This window comes from Hippopotamus amphibius, chromosome 9 (assembly GCF_030028045.1).
Source record: "Hippopotamus amphibius kiboko isolate mHipAmp2 chromosome 9, mHipAmp2.hap2, whole genome shotgun sequence".
Taxonomy (NCBI): domain Eukaryota; kingdom Metazoa; phylum Chordata; class Mammalia; order Artiodactyla; family Hippopotamidae; genus Hippopotamus; species Hippopotamus amphibius.
In genome coordinates, this window is record NC_080194.1 from 90912398 (window position 1) to 90927901 (window position 15504).

Here is a 15504-nt window from a genome sequence, read left to right on the forward strand (position 1 = left end):
GTGTTGGTTGCAGCAGAGATTGTGGGTCGGAGTTCTGTTGTGAACATATGGTCCGGTCATTGCCCTGTATATTGTCTCTGAAGTGGGTGAGACCCAGGTTTTTATTTTCCTTTGACCTAGCTAACTTTCTAGCGTCCGATTTTTGTTTTACTTGGAACAAGACTGCATTCCTGTTATTTGTTAAGGATAAACGGAGACATTAGGCTATGAAAAGTATTTATGGGAACACAAATATCTTTCTGATGAGGGTCAGGCTGGAGAAAGAATCACCCTCGGTCTTCTGGTTCCCCATTTCCGTACAGAACTCCTACTCCCATTATAACTGACTCCTTAGCAGCGTTTCCTTTTTCGAGGAAGGCTCGGCCCCCCTGGTTCCCTCTTTTTGAGGACTGCCCTTTGGGGCCAGGAGAGAAGGATCGCTGCCCCAGTCTCCCACTTCCCTCCCCGAGGCTCGCTTTCCGGGTTCCGGCCCGGGTCGCACCCCCGCTACCCAGCACCCCACCCCCGCCCCACCTCCCTCCAGCCTCCTCCGCCCCCGCCCGCCCGCGCACAGCGCCCCCTGTCCTCCGCCCGGCGCGCTCCCCGGGGTTCTCCCGGCTGCACCCGTCCCGGCCGACCCCCCTTCCGGTCCCCACACCTGGGCGCGTGCTGGCGCCTCCAGACCACTGCTTCCACGCGTTCCTGGATGGAGGCGCCCCCCGGAGGGGCTCGGACGCAGCCCCTTTGGTCCTGCAGCAGCCTCCCTGGCCCGCGGGAAATGTCAGGTCAGCTCTCCCGTCCCCGAGTCGCTACCCAGTCCTTGGTCAGGAATAAGCAGATCCTCCTCGGGTCCCAAACCCCCGACTTCCACTTTGGCGGGGGGGTGGAGGGCTCTTCCCAGCCACCATTCCCCGATTATGTGTCCTCAGCTGTGGGAAAAGCAGCCCTCCTTTCTCTTCATAAAGGAACCCGTATTTCCCCTTCAACTTCCCCTCCACTTGGGCCCCGGCGGGTCCCCGGTTGGTGGGAAGGCACTGCCCTCCATTTTCTCCTCAGGGAGGTTCCTTAGCCCGGATTTCTCCTGCCGCGAAGCAGGAGAGGCCGAGGCGCCGCGACGGGCTTAGCGGCTGCAGCTGGGCCCTCGCCATTTTGCGCGGAGGAGGAGCCGCGGCGGCCGCCATGCGGCGAGCTTGCGGGAGGGAGGGACGGCGGGCGAGGGAGGGGGCGGGGGAGCCGAGTTAGCTCGGCCCGGGCGGCGGCTTCGGCGGCTCCTTGAGAGCGGGCAGCGGCGGAGGTAGGGCTGGGCGGCCCGGGGGAGCGGGCGAGCGCGGGCAGGCCGGCCCAGCGGCCCCCGGAGCGGGGCGGGGGCGGGGCGGGGGCGGGAGGAGGCCGAAGCTAGGGGCCGGGTGGGGGCGGGCGGAGGTTTCCGAGGAGGAAGGAGCCGCCGCCATTTTGGGAGCTTCGAGTCAACAATAAAGGACCGAGGGTGCTGAGCGGGAGTGGCCTCGGTGGTAGGACTCGGGCCCGAACCGCGGGGCGTGGGGTGAGGTGGGGGGCTGGAGGTCGGCGGTACTGCGGGGGTTGCGGGGAGCCCCCCTGGCCTGCGTGGGGGGCGCTCTGAGGCGGAGGCCTGAGGCCTGGTCGGGCCCTGGGGAGGAAGGCGGGCGGCGGGCGGCAGCTGTGGGGCGGGGGCGCCCCGGAGGAGCAGGATAGAGCACTGTCGTGCCCGGCGGGGGCCGAGGAGGAGCGGGAGAATAACTCGGAGGAGCTTTGTGGGAGACGAGGGAAGGTGGGACCATAGGGGGCGGCAAGGACTTGGGGAGATCGTGGAGGTTATAGGGTATGAGGCGGCCCTATAGGGGGCGGCAGGGATATGCAGTAGCGGAGGACTCGGTTTGGAAGAGGGCCGGCTGCTTGACGAAGTAAGGCCTTGCAGGTCGGTAACAAGGGGGTGATTATGGAGCCCCCGACTCTTAGAGGAAAGGAGGGGTCTTCTGACTTAAGGGTTTCTCTTTGGGGCCTTCTGGGGGGAGTCCCTATTGTTTCCTACCCGTGGAGCTGGTTCCCTGCTGTTGTTGCGCAGATACGATTGCAGGGCCCCAACCCTTTTGTGTTTATGGGCCCAGGGAGCTCACTTGAAGTGTGTGGGGGATTGGGGATGGGGGTGAAGGGGAAGGAAACAAGAAATTATTTCCCTACAATATTATTACTGGGCTCAGATCCTTGGCTTGGTTCTTTCCCTTACCGTTCACTCCCCTTTCTCTTCCATAGCCCCCTCGCCCCTTCAAAATAAAACAGTCACTCCAACTTGCGGACCAAGCTTGGAGAAACTGCGCTGCATTTGCAAACAGAAGGTCTTTTTGGAGATGACGATACTGTTTTGGGTGTGAAACTGTCAGTTGCTAACTACAATCTGGGAAGTGCTGTAATTAACTCCGCTAGGGGTTCTTCCCAACTAGTCTGTTTCGTTATTATTTTTGAAAATGTAGAAATATAACTTGCAGCTTTAAATTGGGAAGGGGTAGGAGGAATATTTCTTTTCCTGAGACATAAAACTGCAGTCCAGGTTTTAGCTTAAGAGGGGAGCAGTTATCACGTAGTCACATTTTGAGTCTAGGAAGATATGAGGTTTTACATGCGTGATGGACACTAACGATATCAATCTTTAGAAGTTGCCCTCTTCATCCTCTTAGTGCTTTGCAAATAAGTCTTCTGGTGTGAAGTAGGTGATATCGCTGATCATAATATAAACCTGTCAATACAGGAAACCACTTACTACATTGAACTGAAATTAGGTGGCTGTTAACCACTTTTTGCTTAAGAGGTCATTCAGCTTCTGAGAGACTTCGAAATATACAGCTTTGTGTACGTGATAATCAGGATTTGCTTGTGAGCAACTTTATTTTCAATTAAAAAAAAAGACAGTACTTATTTTTAATCTTGTTGCTTGAGAAGCCTTGATGTATGGCAAAAAATACTAATTAATAAGCTAGTGCCTTTTTGGTAAGAAATGTAAAGGAGTTAAAGAACAAACCAAAGTAGGCCTTTATTTTCTGGCCTTTTTCTCCCCGGCTTTTAAATTAAGTTTTTGTTTACTTCATTTGAAAATAATTTTATTGGGGGAATAATTTACATTTTTTAAAACTAAATTAGTACTCTGGTTTCCTGGAAAGTTTGATTAAAGTTACTAGTATCTTTAGCCTTTCACAGATTTTAAAAAAAAAAACAGGTAATTAACTCTTTGTGATTTTTGTAATTAAAAAAAATGCTACTTCAGGTTGGGATATACTTTGAAAAGTGTTATATTTAAAGACGTAGCAGTTTTTTAGTATTCAGATTTAATTAATGTAGCTAAAGGTTTTCTTGGCTGTTTTTTGAGCAAAAGATTTTGACGTGTAGACATATTTATATCCCTTGGCTGCTTCAGTTATTGTTTTAAAGGACAAAAACTTAAGGGAAAAAAGGAAGTGTATTTTTCTTTATAAAGTTTAACTTGTGGGGGTGGGGGTGAGGGGGGGCCCAAAGGGGAAGCTGGGACTGAGAGAATAACATTGACGTATATACGCACTACCAAATGTAAAATAGCTAGCTAGTAGGAAGCTGCTGCATAACACAGGGAAATTAGCTTGATGTTGGGTGATGACTTAGAGGGCTGGGATAGGGAGGGTGGGAGGGGATATGGGGATATATATATAAATACAGCTGATTCACTTTGTTGTACAGCAAAAACTGGCACAACAGTGTAAAGCAATTGTATTCCAATAAAGAGCTTAAAAAAAGTTTAACTTCTGTAGTTGAAATTCATCAGGGCATAAATATGTTTTTCTGAAAACAGTGAAGTCAGAAGCTCAACTCTTAAAGGATTTTCATTTGTCGGAAACAAAAAAGATTAATGAATTGTCTTGCCTTGTTCATTTGTAGATTTATATTAATTAAGTTGTGCGATACTTCATTGAGTTGTAATGCAATTGAGTGTAATGAATCATTGACTTTTGGAGGTGGCAGGGACTTCAGAGAATTCAGCAGGGAGGAAACTGAAGGGAAGAGATTGTCATTTGACAACTAATGCTAACTTAATCACAGTATCTTTCTACTTGATAATATCTGGGTTGCTTTGAACTGACAATTTAAAATGTTTGAGATCCCTCTCGGTGCAGGTTTGGTTTTTGAGGCAGTTCATCTTTTTTGTCTTTGCTAGCCTGGGTAGTGATTTGGTCTAAATGCAGCTGTATTCTTAATTCTTTAAAGGAAGAGAGTGCTTCTAAAGAAGTTCTTTAAAAGGGAAACAAAAAAGTTTTTTTCTAACCTTTTTCTGTTTGCTAATTTAACTTTTTTCTTTGTTTCAGATTGAAGTGAGTGAATTCAGATACATAACTCAATCTTGTTAGAGAGCTTTTTAAAAAATAAAGAGTTGATTCCGTGCATGAGAGCAAGTTACTGCTGCTTACCGTTCAGAGACTTTACAGGTGCTTGCCTGCATTGCAATAAAGGACTCATATATTGAGCAAGACTTATATTTATCTCTTCGTTTTGGAGAGCCTAATAAACTGTTATTACAGTTTCTCTACTGACTTTCAAAAGTTTTGAAGTTTGAAAGAGACATCTTTGCAATTAATACAGCATGAGCACGGCCAGAACAGAGAACCCTGTTATAATGGGTCTGTCCAGTCAAAATGGTCAGCTGAGGGGCCCTGTGAAGCCCACTGGTGGCCCCGGAGGAGGGGGCACACAGACACAGCAACAGATGAACCAACTGAAAAACACCAACACAATCAATAATGGCACTCAGCAGCAAGCACAGAGTATGACCACCACTATTAAGTAAGTGTTAGAATAAATAATAAACCCACTTGGGGGGCCAAGGAGATTTTATTTTGTTACTTCGCTGTTGACTACTTTATGTATACCTCAGTTTAACCATTTTGATCGTAAATAGAGGACAGATGGCTTTGTTTTATGGCCAGTAGGTATTTGCAATAGAAGAATGTATTTCTGTCATAGTTAATTCAGGTTTATTAAGTAACAGGCACAGATAATATATATTAATTTTGTATAGACTTTGTTGAAACATTTCTGGCTTTCATAATGAGCTCAGATTCATCTTATTTTTGCCAGTATGGCTTTTTCCCTGGTGTTAGAACTTGACCTTTTCCTAATTTGAATGGCAGTTGTAGCCAATTTCAAGTTTTAAATTTAAAGACTTGCCCAGCCTCTGAACTTCAAACATACGCATAGAAAATTTATTCATAACTTTTTTTTAGTTTATGACACTTTGCTTTTCTTCTGTTTTATTTTTCAAATACACTTTCTCCTCCTTTTACACATACACACACAATAACAAGCAGTTTGTATCATAGAGAACTCAGGATTTTGAACTCTTGGAAACACATCTCTGAATAGTCCCAAACCCCCTTGAAGACTTAAAAACGCAAGAGCCTCATCTTACTATGGGATATTTTTTCTTTTAAATTTGAAAGTGTGTAGGCTGTCATCTTTAAGTGTACACTTTAAAGTATTTGAGTGGTAACTGATTCCAAAGAATTAGTTAGAAAATTAACATTCAAGAATCTTGACCCATTTGAGATTTGTCTTTAAGAAGCTAGCTGTGTAAGTTGATTTAACCTTTAGAAGTTTTCATAAGATGATGAAACTCTTTCAAGGAACTAAAGTTTGTGTTTTATTACAACCTAGATCTTTTCCATGCTTAAGAAGCACTTACTAAAGAAAAAGAGTCCTAACTTCCAACAGAATTGTTTAGGTCACTGGGAGAATTGGCATTAATGCATATTCTGTTATTTTTGAGGTGAATAATTACTATAGAAATCAAGAATACTTTCTAAATTGCAGTTTGTCTTGACAAAATATGAATTGGCTAGCAACATATAGGCTATTTTTAATCCTTAATGATAGAAACATAAAGCTATATTATTTCATTTTGAGAGTATTTTCTACTTAAACTCTGATTTGAGACAACAGTGGATTTTGCCTTTTTTTTTTTTTTTTTTTTTTTGCTTTTCCTAGGATTAATGGTTTCTTTTCAATTCTGTGAATCTTTAAATCTCAGTTAAATGTCATCTCTTCTATGAAGACTTCTAGATCCCATGGCTCAAGAGCTCTTCTAATACCTATCTATCACTTTCTCATTAAATTTTTTTTTAACCTCCTAAGATTATAAATTTTTTTTGTGAGCAGATTTTGTGTTGTATCTTCCGCATTTTTATCCACTATTTAGTGAAATTGGCAGTGTAGCAAGCTGACTTACTAGGATGTTCAGCTGACATTTTGCTCAGACACTTTCGTATGGTATAGACTGGGGTGAAAGGCTTTAGTACCCTTGGATTGGTTGCAAATAGTTCCCTGTGTTAGAGTATGTTGGATTGTGTGGGACCTAGCTTTAAGTAAAATACATTCTTTGTCTTTCTAAATCAAGACTCTTGAGATGTTTGGGGGGTTCTAATTATTAGTTGTTATAATTAAGTTAGTGAAAACTTACTAATTTTAAAAAATGGTTGAAAGCCTTTATTGACAGTCTTTTCGTTTTGGGTATTATTTGAAGTTTTTACCTGACCAAAAAAAATTTTTTGTTACATTTTCTTTGTTACTTTCTTTCATGATTTCAAGCATCCCCAGTAAAAAAAAGATTGAGAGATGTTCGTTAATGGCTAATATCAAATTCTTGTTTTGCCAGGCACTGTGCTGAGTGCTTTATAGAAATTATTTTATATAATCCTTATTCCATTTTATGTATGAGAGAATGGAGATTTAGAAAAAGTAACTGTTGCGAGGTCATAGAACTAATATGTCAGGGCTTGAACTCAGGTCAGGGCTTGAAACTTTATTATAGATTCCTTGGTTTTAACTAGTCACCAGGAGTTACAAACTCAGATGCCAGATTAGAGGATACTTGCCCCCTTTAAAGGCCTCAGCTGCTTGATTGTAAACTCCAGTTATTAAGCTCTATCAAACAGATGCCATGCAGAAATTTGGAACCAGTGTTGCTAAAGCTTCCAGGTATTTTGGAGGTGTTGTGTGGGGTTTTTTGGTTTGTTTGTTTTCAAGAACATCCAGAATCTGGACTTTTATACAAAATCTCCTCATTTTTTAATGTTGGCTGCTAATTTAAATTAAAACACACTATATAGATCAAACAAAATACATGGGTTACCAGTTTTGAAAACAGTTGGACTATATGCAATACTGCTTCTCTTAAGAGGATGGATACCTTCTTGATTTTTCTTTTAATTCTCCCTAGATTGTTGTGCTTCGTAAGAAAGACCAAACTTTTTCTAAAGTTGTCTCAGTTGTTACCTGTATTCTTAAGTAAATGGCAATGTTTTAAACTTAGTGCGCTTTTTAGAAATTATAATGGAGATGAATTATCTTTGTATTTTAGAATACTAATGCTTTGAATTCTGATACTTCAATTTACTGTATTCTCTCTAGACCTGGTGATGACTGGAAAAAGACTTTAAAACTCCCTCCAAAGGATCTAAGAATCAAAACTTCGGTAAGTTGGTTGTAACATTCAAGTGGGAAAATGGTCTGGAAACTGTAAAAGTGAAGTAGTTACTTAATGATAATAGGCATTAAGTGTTTACTCTTAAGCTGGAGTGGTTGAAATTGTTTGTATAACTCATATGTGATGAATTGCCCAAAATTTCCACTATTTGGAGGAATCAGTAATAATGTGTATGTATATATTACATATTGTGTTTATACGTATGTATGTCTAATCTCATTTGTGGAATGCTTTTGTGGTTTTCAAGGCATTTTCTCAAAATTCTTTTGTTTCCAGCAACACAGTAAGATTCAGGGTAGGTATTATCCACATCTTGTGGATGAGAAATTGAAGTTGAGATGTTAGTTCTCTTAGCCCAGTATTCTCAACCAAGAGTGATTTTTGTCCCCTAGGAAGCATTTAGCAATAGCTGGAGACATTTTTGGTTATCATAGCTGAGGGTATGCTACAGGACAGCCCCTTACAGCAAAGAATTTTCTGGTCCAAATGTCAGTAGTACTGGGCTTGAGAAACGCTGGTTTAGACTAGGATATATGTAGGCAGTGCACGGTGGAGTTAGGGTTTGACTTCACATCTTGTGGTTTGCAATTCACAGCATGATACTTGTATAGAAATAATAGTATTCCATCAGTGCTTAGAAGAAAATGACCACAGGGTGGCTGGTCTTTCCCCAAAACAGTTTTTAAATGGCTTGTTTATGTTAAGCAGAATGGTTATTTTTCAGGAATAGTTGAACTACAGATCAAGACAGAGGACTAATCTGTGTATATTTGTATTTTACACAGAGTAAAGAATTAGTCTCTCAAACACTTTCTTAAGCATGCTAATTACCAAAGGAACACAGTTGTACTTCCTTCTTTTGATGTTGTTTGTTTTTGTTTGACCAGGATGTGACCTCCACAAAAGGAAATGAGTTTGAAGATTACTGTTTGAAACGGGAGTTGCTGATGGGAATTTTTGAAATGGGCTGGGAAAAGCCATCTCCTATTCAGGTTTGTTTCCCCTTTTTATACGAGCTAAGCGTTGCATAATTTTTGATCTGCGAGGATGATATAATGAACCAACGTTTCTCTCCAGTGTGTATACACACGCATATACATATGCACATGCATGCACACACATTTTCTGAACCTTTAAAGGGTAAGTTACAAAATCATGGCCCTTTATCTCTAAATATTTCAGTCCGTGTTTCCTAAGAATAGGAATATTCTCTTGAATAATCATAGTATAGTCATGTTCAGTCAGTTTAACTTTAATGCAGTATTTCTGTCTCATCTGTCGTTTGTAAGTCTAATTTTTAATTGGTGTGCAAGTTTTGTATTAAAGCATTTTTTTTTTCTCTTCTGTACAGGATCCATCCTAGGATGGGTGCATATAGTTGTTACATCTCTTTTAGTAGTGAGCATTTCCCTATTCTTTTTTTGTCCTTTATGGCACTGACATGTTAAAAATAGAGCCCCCTTCTTTTTTTTCCCCCCAATAGAACATTTCTCATTCTGGATTTGTCTGTTTCCATGTGATTAGATTTAAGTTATGCATTCTTAGCCAGAATACTGCAGAAGTCACATTTGGAGGTATTCACCTATTCTTCGAGGGTGATTTTAATTTTGATTACCCTTTCAGAGTGGTGTCTTGATTTTCCTACTATATAATTATTGCTCCCCGCCCCGCCTTGAAAATAATAAACAGTCTGTGGGAAGCATTTTAAGGCAGTGCAGATATACTAGTCTTCATAAAAATTTCCCCCAGTTCCTCCTTATGCGTCTATGTATTATCCATGTGGACTCATGAATTCCTTTTTTCTTTTTTCTTTTTTTTGATGGTATTTTTGTGCTCGAATTGTCCCATATTTGGGCAGCGTGAGCCTCCTTCAGGCCAGTTCCTTTGTTTTTGTAATGTGTCTCTTTCATTTTGTTTCCTCTCATAGACTGTCTTATAACAGTTTTAAGTTCATAGCAGTTGAGCAAAAGAGATTTTTCATAAATTCCTGCCCACATTCATGCATAACCTCCCTCATTATCGCCTTTCCCACAAGAGCAATATTTGTTACAACTGATGAACCTGTGTTGATACATTATCACCCAAAGTCCATAGTTTACATTAGGGTTCATTCTTGGTATTGTGCATTCTTTGGGTTTGAACAAATGTATAATGACATGTATCTGCCATTATAGTATCATACAGGGTAGTTTCAGTGACCTCTGTGCTCCCATCTGTTCACCCTTCCCTTTTCACTTTTCTTCTTCCCCTTCATTTTCCACTTCCTTTTTGGTATGTCATGATGCCAAGCTTATCTGTAGACCTACACTTCCCCAACCTCAGAATCAGCTATTTCTCCAAGGAACTCAGATACCAGTTAGTGGGGAGTAGTATTGGAAGCCAAGATCCAAGCACTAGATGCACTCTTTCAGTGGAAAGGGCAAAGAAATATATGTATGTATACACATACACACATGCATGTAGACCTAAACATGCATTATACATACACAAATTTGATAAATGTGTTTGTTGTCTTCACATAAATTGAAACAATTGTCGAATCCAAGCTGTACCCGGTACAAACTGTGGTATCATTGAGCACTTTTTTGTTGAACAAACATGTATCAAGTGACCTAGGAAGTGTTAGACCCTGGGGGTTATGATGAACAAGATATAGGGTTCCTGCACTCAGAGTCTGGTGGAAAGGACAGCTAATGATACAGATAATTTCAGTGTAATATAATGGGCACATGTATGTAGCCATTAGGGGAAGATGGAACAACCTGGAAGAAGTGATCCATGTTCCCAAGTGGAGAACACTGGAATAGTGATTGCCTAGGGATGAGAGTGTGCCTTTATGGACAAACTGAAAGAACTTTGTTGTGGTTAGAGAAAGTATCAAGATAAAATTATACCTCATCAGGCAGTTTGAGTGCAGATATCAAAAATATTTAGGAATCCACTTTTCTGTAATGTAGTTCATGTTAATGTATTTTATCTATAAGAATGAAAAGTTTTATGGGCACTTCTGTACTGTATCATTCAACTTTGTCTCTCTAATACTTAGCAAGGTGCATTGCAGGAAGTAGGCCTTCAGTTGTATGGCTTTGATGGAATTATGGTTAACAGATGTCTGTAGGCGAACTTGGTCTGAGAACTGTTTGAGAGCACTGTCTTTGTGGTCAGACTGCCCAGGTTGAATCCCAACTCCACTCCTTTCCAAGTTGAATATTTGAAATGTCTTTAAGCCTCTGCTTTCTGATGTATAAAATTGATATAATAGTATATACCATTGGGTTATTGTAAAGATTAAGTGAGGTAACTCATGTTAGTATCTTTAGTACAGTGGCTAGTGGGTAATAAATGCTCGATAAATGTTATGGGTTTTTATTTTATGTAGTAGTTTATCAAGAAAGGAGATTGGTTCATTTAGCAGACTTAATTCTTGATGGATCTTGGCTGGCTCCTGTTTCACACCTTTGTATTAGAATTTAAAATTCACTTTGTTGTTTGCATTCTGTTTGGTATCGCATGTAGATGATTAACTCTCCAGCCACTTAGCCAGTCTGCCATCTAGCTTTTTTCGTAAAGTAGAAATGATCTCCCTCACAGGGTTTGGTTTTTATTGTGAGGATCAAATGTAATGTACAGGCATACCTCGTTTTACTGTGCTTTGCTCTTTATTGTATTTCACAGATACTGCGTTTGTTTTTTTGTTTGTTTTTTAAACAAATTGAGGGTTTGTGGCAACCCTGTGTTGTCAGATGATGGTTAGTATTTTTAAATTAAGGTATGTATATTGTTTTTTTTACACACTGCTACTGCATACTTAATAGACTATAGTATAGTGTAGCATAACTTTATGCACTGGGAGACAAAAAAATGTGTGTGACTCACTTGACTGCAGTGATATAGAACCAAATCTGCAATGCTCCAAGGTGCATTTTGAAATAGCAAGCACAGTGTGAATGTGAAGTATTATTTTATATACCTGAGACTACTATTCACATTGCCTTTTCCTGCACTGTTGTTTTGCCTGAGAATCCATGGAAAACACAACATAATGTGTGTCTTAGAATCCTTCGGTGTAAAAAACCATAAATATTTGGACTTTAGAAACAAACAGAAATTTAGAAGTCCTCTAGTAAAAGCCAACCTCGTGACTGGCATTCTCCTACTATTTTTTTCCTATCTACCTTCTCTCCTTAACTTGTTTTTTTTGTTATTTTTCCCCCCTAAAATGTGTCTATTGTCTTTCATAGTACTTAGTTTTACAGTTTTATCCAGGCATTTTTTTTCTCTCCAAACATAAAAGCCTCTTGGTCAGATGGCTGTCATATGCATTTGAATCTTTTTTAAGAGATGGAACTTACTTATACTTTTGCTATAAGATTATTGGAAAATGAGGCACTTAAAATCTTCTGAGAGGGTATAACTTTACACTGACAGGCCGGAACCAAATATACTACAGATTGCTTCCACACATCTTTCTTTGGTACAGCCATCTATGACTCTAGTTCTCGGTCTGAATGCTGTGCCCAGTAGCAAAACCCTGCCATTCTAAAGGCATAGCTTTATAGGAACAGAGACTTCTTTGGAGGACCTAAGAGTCCACTGTCTTATTCTGCTTAACATTGCAAAACCTTATATTAAATTGGGGATGATTGATGACAGCTCTTGCTGCTTCCAGACCTTAGGCACAACTTTTGAAGACTTTTTTAGATAAAAAAGTGATGGATGCTGTATAACAAAAGGAGATCAACTTCATGGGAGATGCCATGGAGGGCCAGGACGGGGAGGGTGGGGGTAAGTCGCAGGAGGGAGGGGATATGGGGACATGTGTGTAGATGCAGCTGATTCACTTTGGTGTACCTCAGAGACGGGTACAAGGGTGTAAAGCAAATATATTCCAATAAAGAATTAAAAAGTGATGGAATGGCAGGTAGTTCATTATTAGGGAAACATGGAAATTCCTTCTTTTGGCCAGCAAATTTCATTTCAAGTCAGGAATCTCAAATTATTTTTGAGAAATTACTTTGTTAACTAAGTCTAATTAGTCGTTTATTAAGTTTATAGTTAAGAATTAGAGCATTCTTAATTCTTTTGTAATTCATTCCTTCTGCTAACATGAATATATTGTGGCTAAAATAATTGTTTTCTGAATTCTCAAAGAAGTCTTTAAATGCATGTCTTCATTGGTTACTATGGTAAAATTGGGGTGTGTTCCTTAATTTGGAGATACTCTTTTTGAAATTACTATCTTCCATCTCCTTTTTTCCTGGATAGCAGTTGATAATCTTAACCATTGCTACCTCCTCCACAGTACCCATATTTTTTCCCCCCCGAGATTAGGTTCTTAAGCTCAATTGGTCCTAGGAAGTAAAAAAAAAAAGCAGCTGCTTTAAAAGCAGCTAGTTGGGCAATTTGGAGCTTTATTAGGTACTATTGTAAAATGCCTCTCAGTTTTAGGAAATTGGAAAATATCCCATTCTTTGGTTGTAGGCAGTAGAAACCAACCTGGATTAACTGCAGCAAAAGGAAATTTATTGAATATCAGGAATTCACAAAATTAGGGAGAAATCTGGAGAAACATACTTCGTATTGGCCAAGAACTGAGGAGCCCCAAAGGGCTCAGGAAGCTGTAAATTGTTATAGGATGTGCTGTAGCAATTTAAATTCTTAGAAGGGAGCATTCAGCTGGCCTGACTTCAGTCAGTGTCCTCCATTTAGCTAAGAAAGTTGGCTAAACTATCCATTGGAGTGGAGAGGGTGTAATTCCTTAGAAGAAAGTTAGGGTGCTACTAAGAAGGGGAAATGGATATTAGGGTTATTAAAAAGAAGAAATACATATTAGCTCAGTCCCTAGACCTTACAGTGGAATATGGACTTTGGAGAGCTAAAGTGGCAGAATCAGACAGACCTTAAGGTTGTGAGGTTGTTTTTATTTTTAGGGTTTGGTTTTTTGGTTTTTGGTGGGTTTTGTTTTGTGTGTTTGTTTTGCTTTGTTTTTGGTGGCCTTAGGATATAAATCACACAGCACACAATTCACACATTTTAAGTATTCATTTCAGTGGTTTTTTTTAGTATATTCACAGGTGTGCAGCCAATTACTACAGTCTTAGAACATTTTCATCACCCCAGAAAGAAACTTCTTTGGTAATCACCTTTCATCATTCTGTAGCTCTAAGCAACTGCTAACCTACGTTTTGTCTGTATGGATTGGCCTATTCTGGACAGTTTCATGTACATGGAATCATACAATATATGCTCTTTTGTGACTGGCTTTTTTGACTTAGCATGTTTTCAGGGTTCATCCATATTGTAGCATGTGTCAGTACTTCGTTTTTATTGCTGAATAATATTTCACTGTATAGCTATACCACATTTGGTTTATTCATTCTTCAGTTGGTAGGGTTGTTTTCCACTGTTAACTATTATGAATAACACCCCTTTGAACATTAATGTACAAATTTTTGTGTGGAGATATTTTCATTTCTCTTGGGTGTATACCTAGGAGTAAAATTGCTGATTTACATGATAGCTCTTTAACCTTTTGAGGAACTGCCAGGCTGTTTTCCAAAATGGCTTCACATTCTACTTAGTGTAGTGTATGAGGTTCTGATTTCTCTATTTGCAGACCTAAGTTCAAATTCTGGTTCTAGCATTTCTTGCTTTGTGACCTTGGACAAAATCTGAGGATCCATTTTGTCAGTTGTAAAACAAAAAGCACCTAACTTGAAAGGATGTAATTAACATTAAGTATCTAAGCATAGTGCCCATCATGTAAGTTTTTAAAATTTCTTTAGCTTCCTTCCTCCTTTCTCTTCTCCCTGGTAGCTTCCTCTTGGGTTTCGAAGCTGTCTGAGTCTAACTTGAATTCTCTTGCTTCATATTACTTAATCTTCCTGGCAAACAGTGGTAAGAGGTGGTGTGGATATGCTGGATTCCCTGACTGCTAATCATAGTGGCCACTGTACGAGACAAAATACAGTGCATCTCAGTTTGTAGACAAGGTTACTTTACTAAAGTCCTATCCTTAAATAGTTTCTGTAGAGCATAAGTCCTGTCAAAGAGTAGAAGACTAGAAGTCATTAAATGACCTTTAATCTAAGTCAGAAGGTAAACCCCAGATAGGAATTAGGATACCCCCAATCTAATTCTACCCTGTCTCACTTCATTCAGAAGGCTTATCCTTTTAAAAGACCTGATTCAGGAAGTCACTGGGAGACTACCTAGCCTTTTTTTTCTGCTATAGAACTGAGTAGTGTGCAGGTAGCCTGTTTAAAAACCGTAGAAGAGAATGAACCTGTGGGGTTAATGGGCCTTCAGGACAACTAGAGATAAACAGAGTTGGCTCAAAGTAGGAGGGAAGAGATTAAGACCAAAGGATCAAAACTAAGGTTTTCTTCTTCGACCTGCTTTAGCATACATAATAAGCAGACTGTGTAATGCTGGCTGTAGGAACAAGATAACAGGGTATTGTCACTGGACCAATTTTGCAGTTCTGGCAGTTCTGTTAGTTACTCTGACCATATGGAACCCATCTAACCCCTGTGATTGGGGTTCTAGAAGAAGTGTCATGGTGGAAAATGAAAGTCATGATGCTTATGACTTAGATATTTTTCCAGTAACAGTTTTAAAGTGCTAGAAGTACTTGTTTGGGTCATTAGCTCAAGCATAGGAAGAACTAATTATTATAGTGATTATGAATCTCTTTCCTAATTTATTTTCCTAATTTTCTAGTCTTAGAAATTAAAATTTTTAGTTTTAGAAATAGAAATGTTCTGTTTATGCCTGTTTTATCTTTTTAGTTTCTCTCTGTATATGTGTATTTAATATTTAGTAATTGTTAGGAATCCTTTTGCTATTGTCTGAGAAATTTGTCTTAGTAAGACATTTTATCTTCTACAAAACACATGACAAAGTAAGCCAGATATGAAAATGAGAAGTCAGCCTTAGTGATGTGACCATGGATCAAGATAACTGGAATAGAATTGAGATTCCAGTTGAGCACATCTCAGGACAGA

At 39.9% G+C, this 15504-nt stretch overlaps 1 protein-coding gene across 5 annotated transcripts in view; it reads left to right on the plus strand.

Moving 5' to 3' along the window:
* The first annotated feature begins 580 nt into the window (after nt 1–580).
* The window catches only part of DDX6 (DEAD-box helicase 6), a 31543-nt gene continuing 16619 nt past the window's right edge, over nt 581–15504 (plus strand). Inside the window, exons 1-4 of one of the 5 annotated variants that reach the window (XM_057748624.1) lie at nt 581–764; nt 4326–4800; nt 7423–7486; nt 8386–8490. In XM_057748624.1, the coding sequence (XP_057604607.1) occupies nt 4601–4800; nt 7423–7486; nt 8386–8490 (369 nt within the window). In that variant the 5' untranslated portion in view covers nt 581–764; nt 4326–4600. Of the gene's footprint in view, nt 765–1207; nt 1274–1396; nt 1491–1576; nt 1916–2250; nt 2334–4325; nt 4801–7422; nt 7487–8385; nt 8491–15504 lie in introns of those variants that run through there. The other 4 variants (XM_057748622.1, XM_057748623.1, XM_057748625.1 and 1 more) reach the window with 4 other exon arrangements.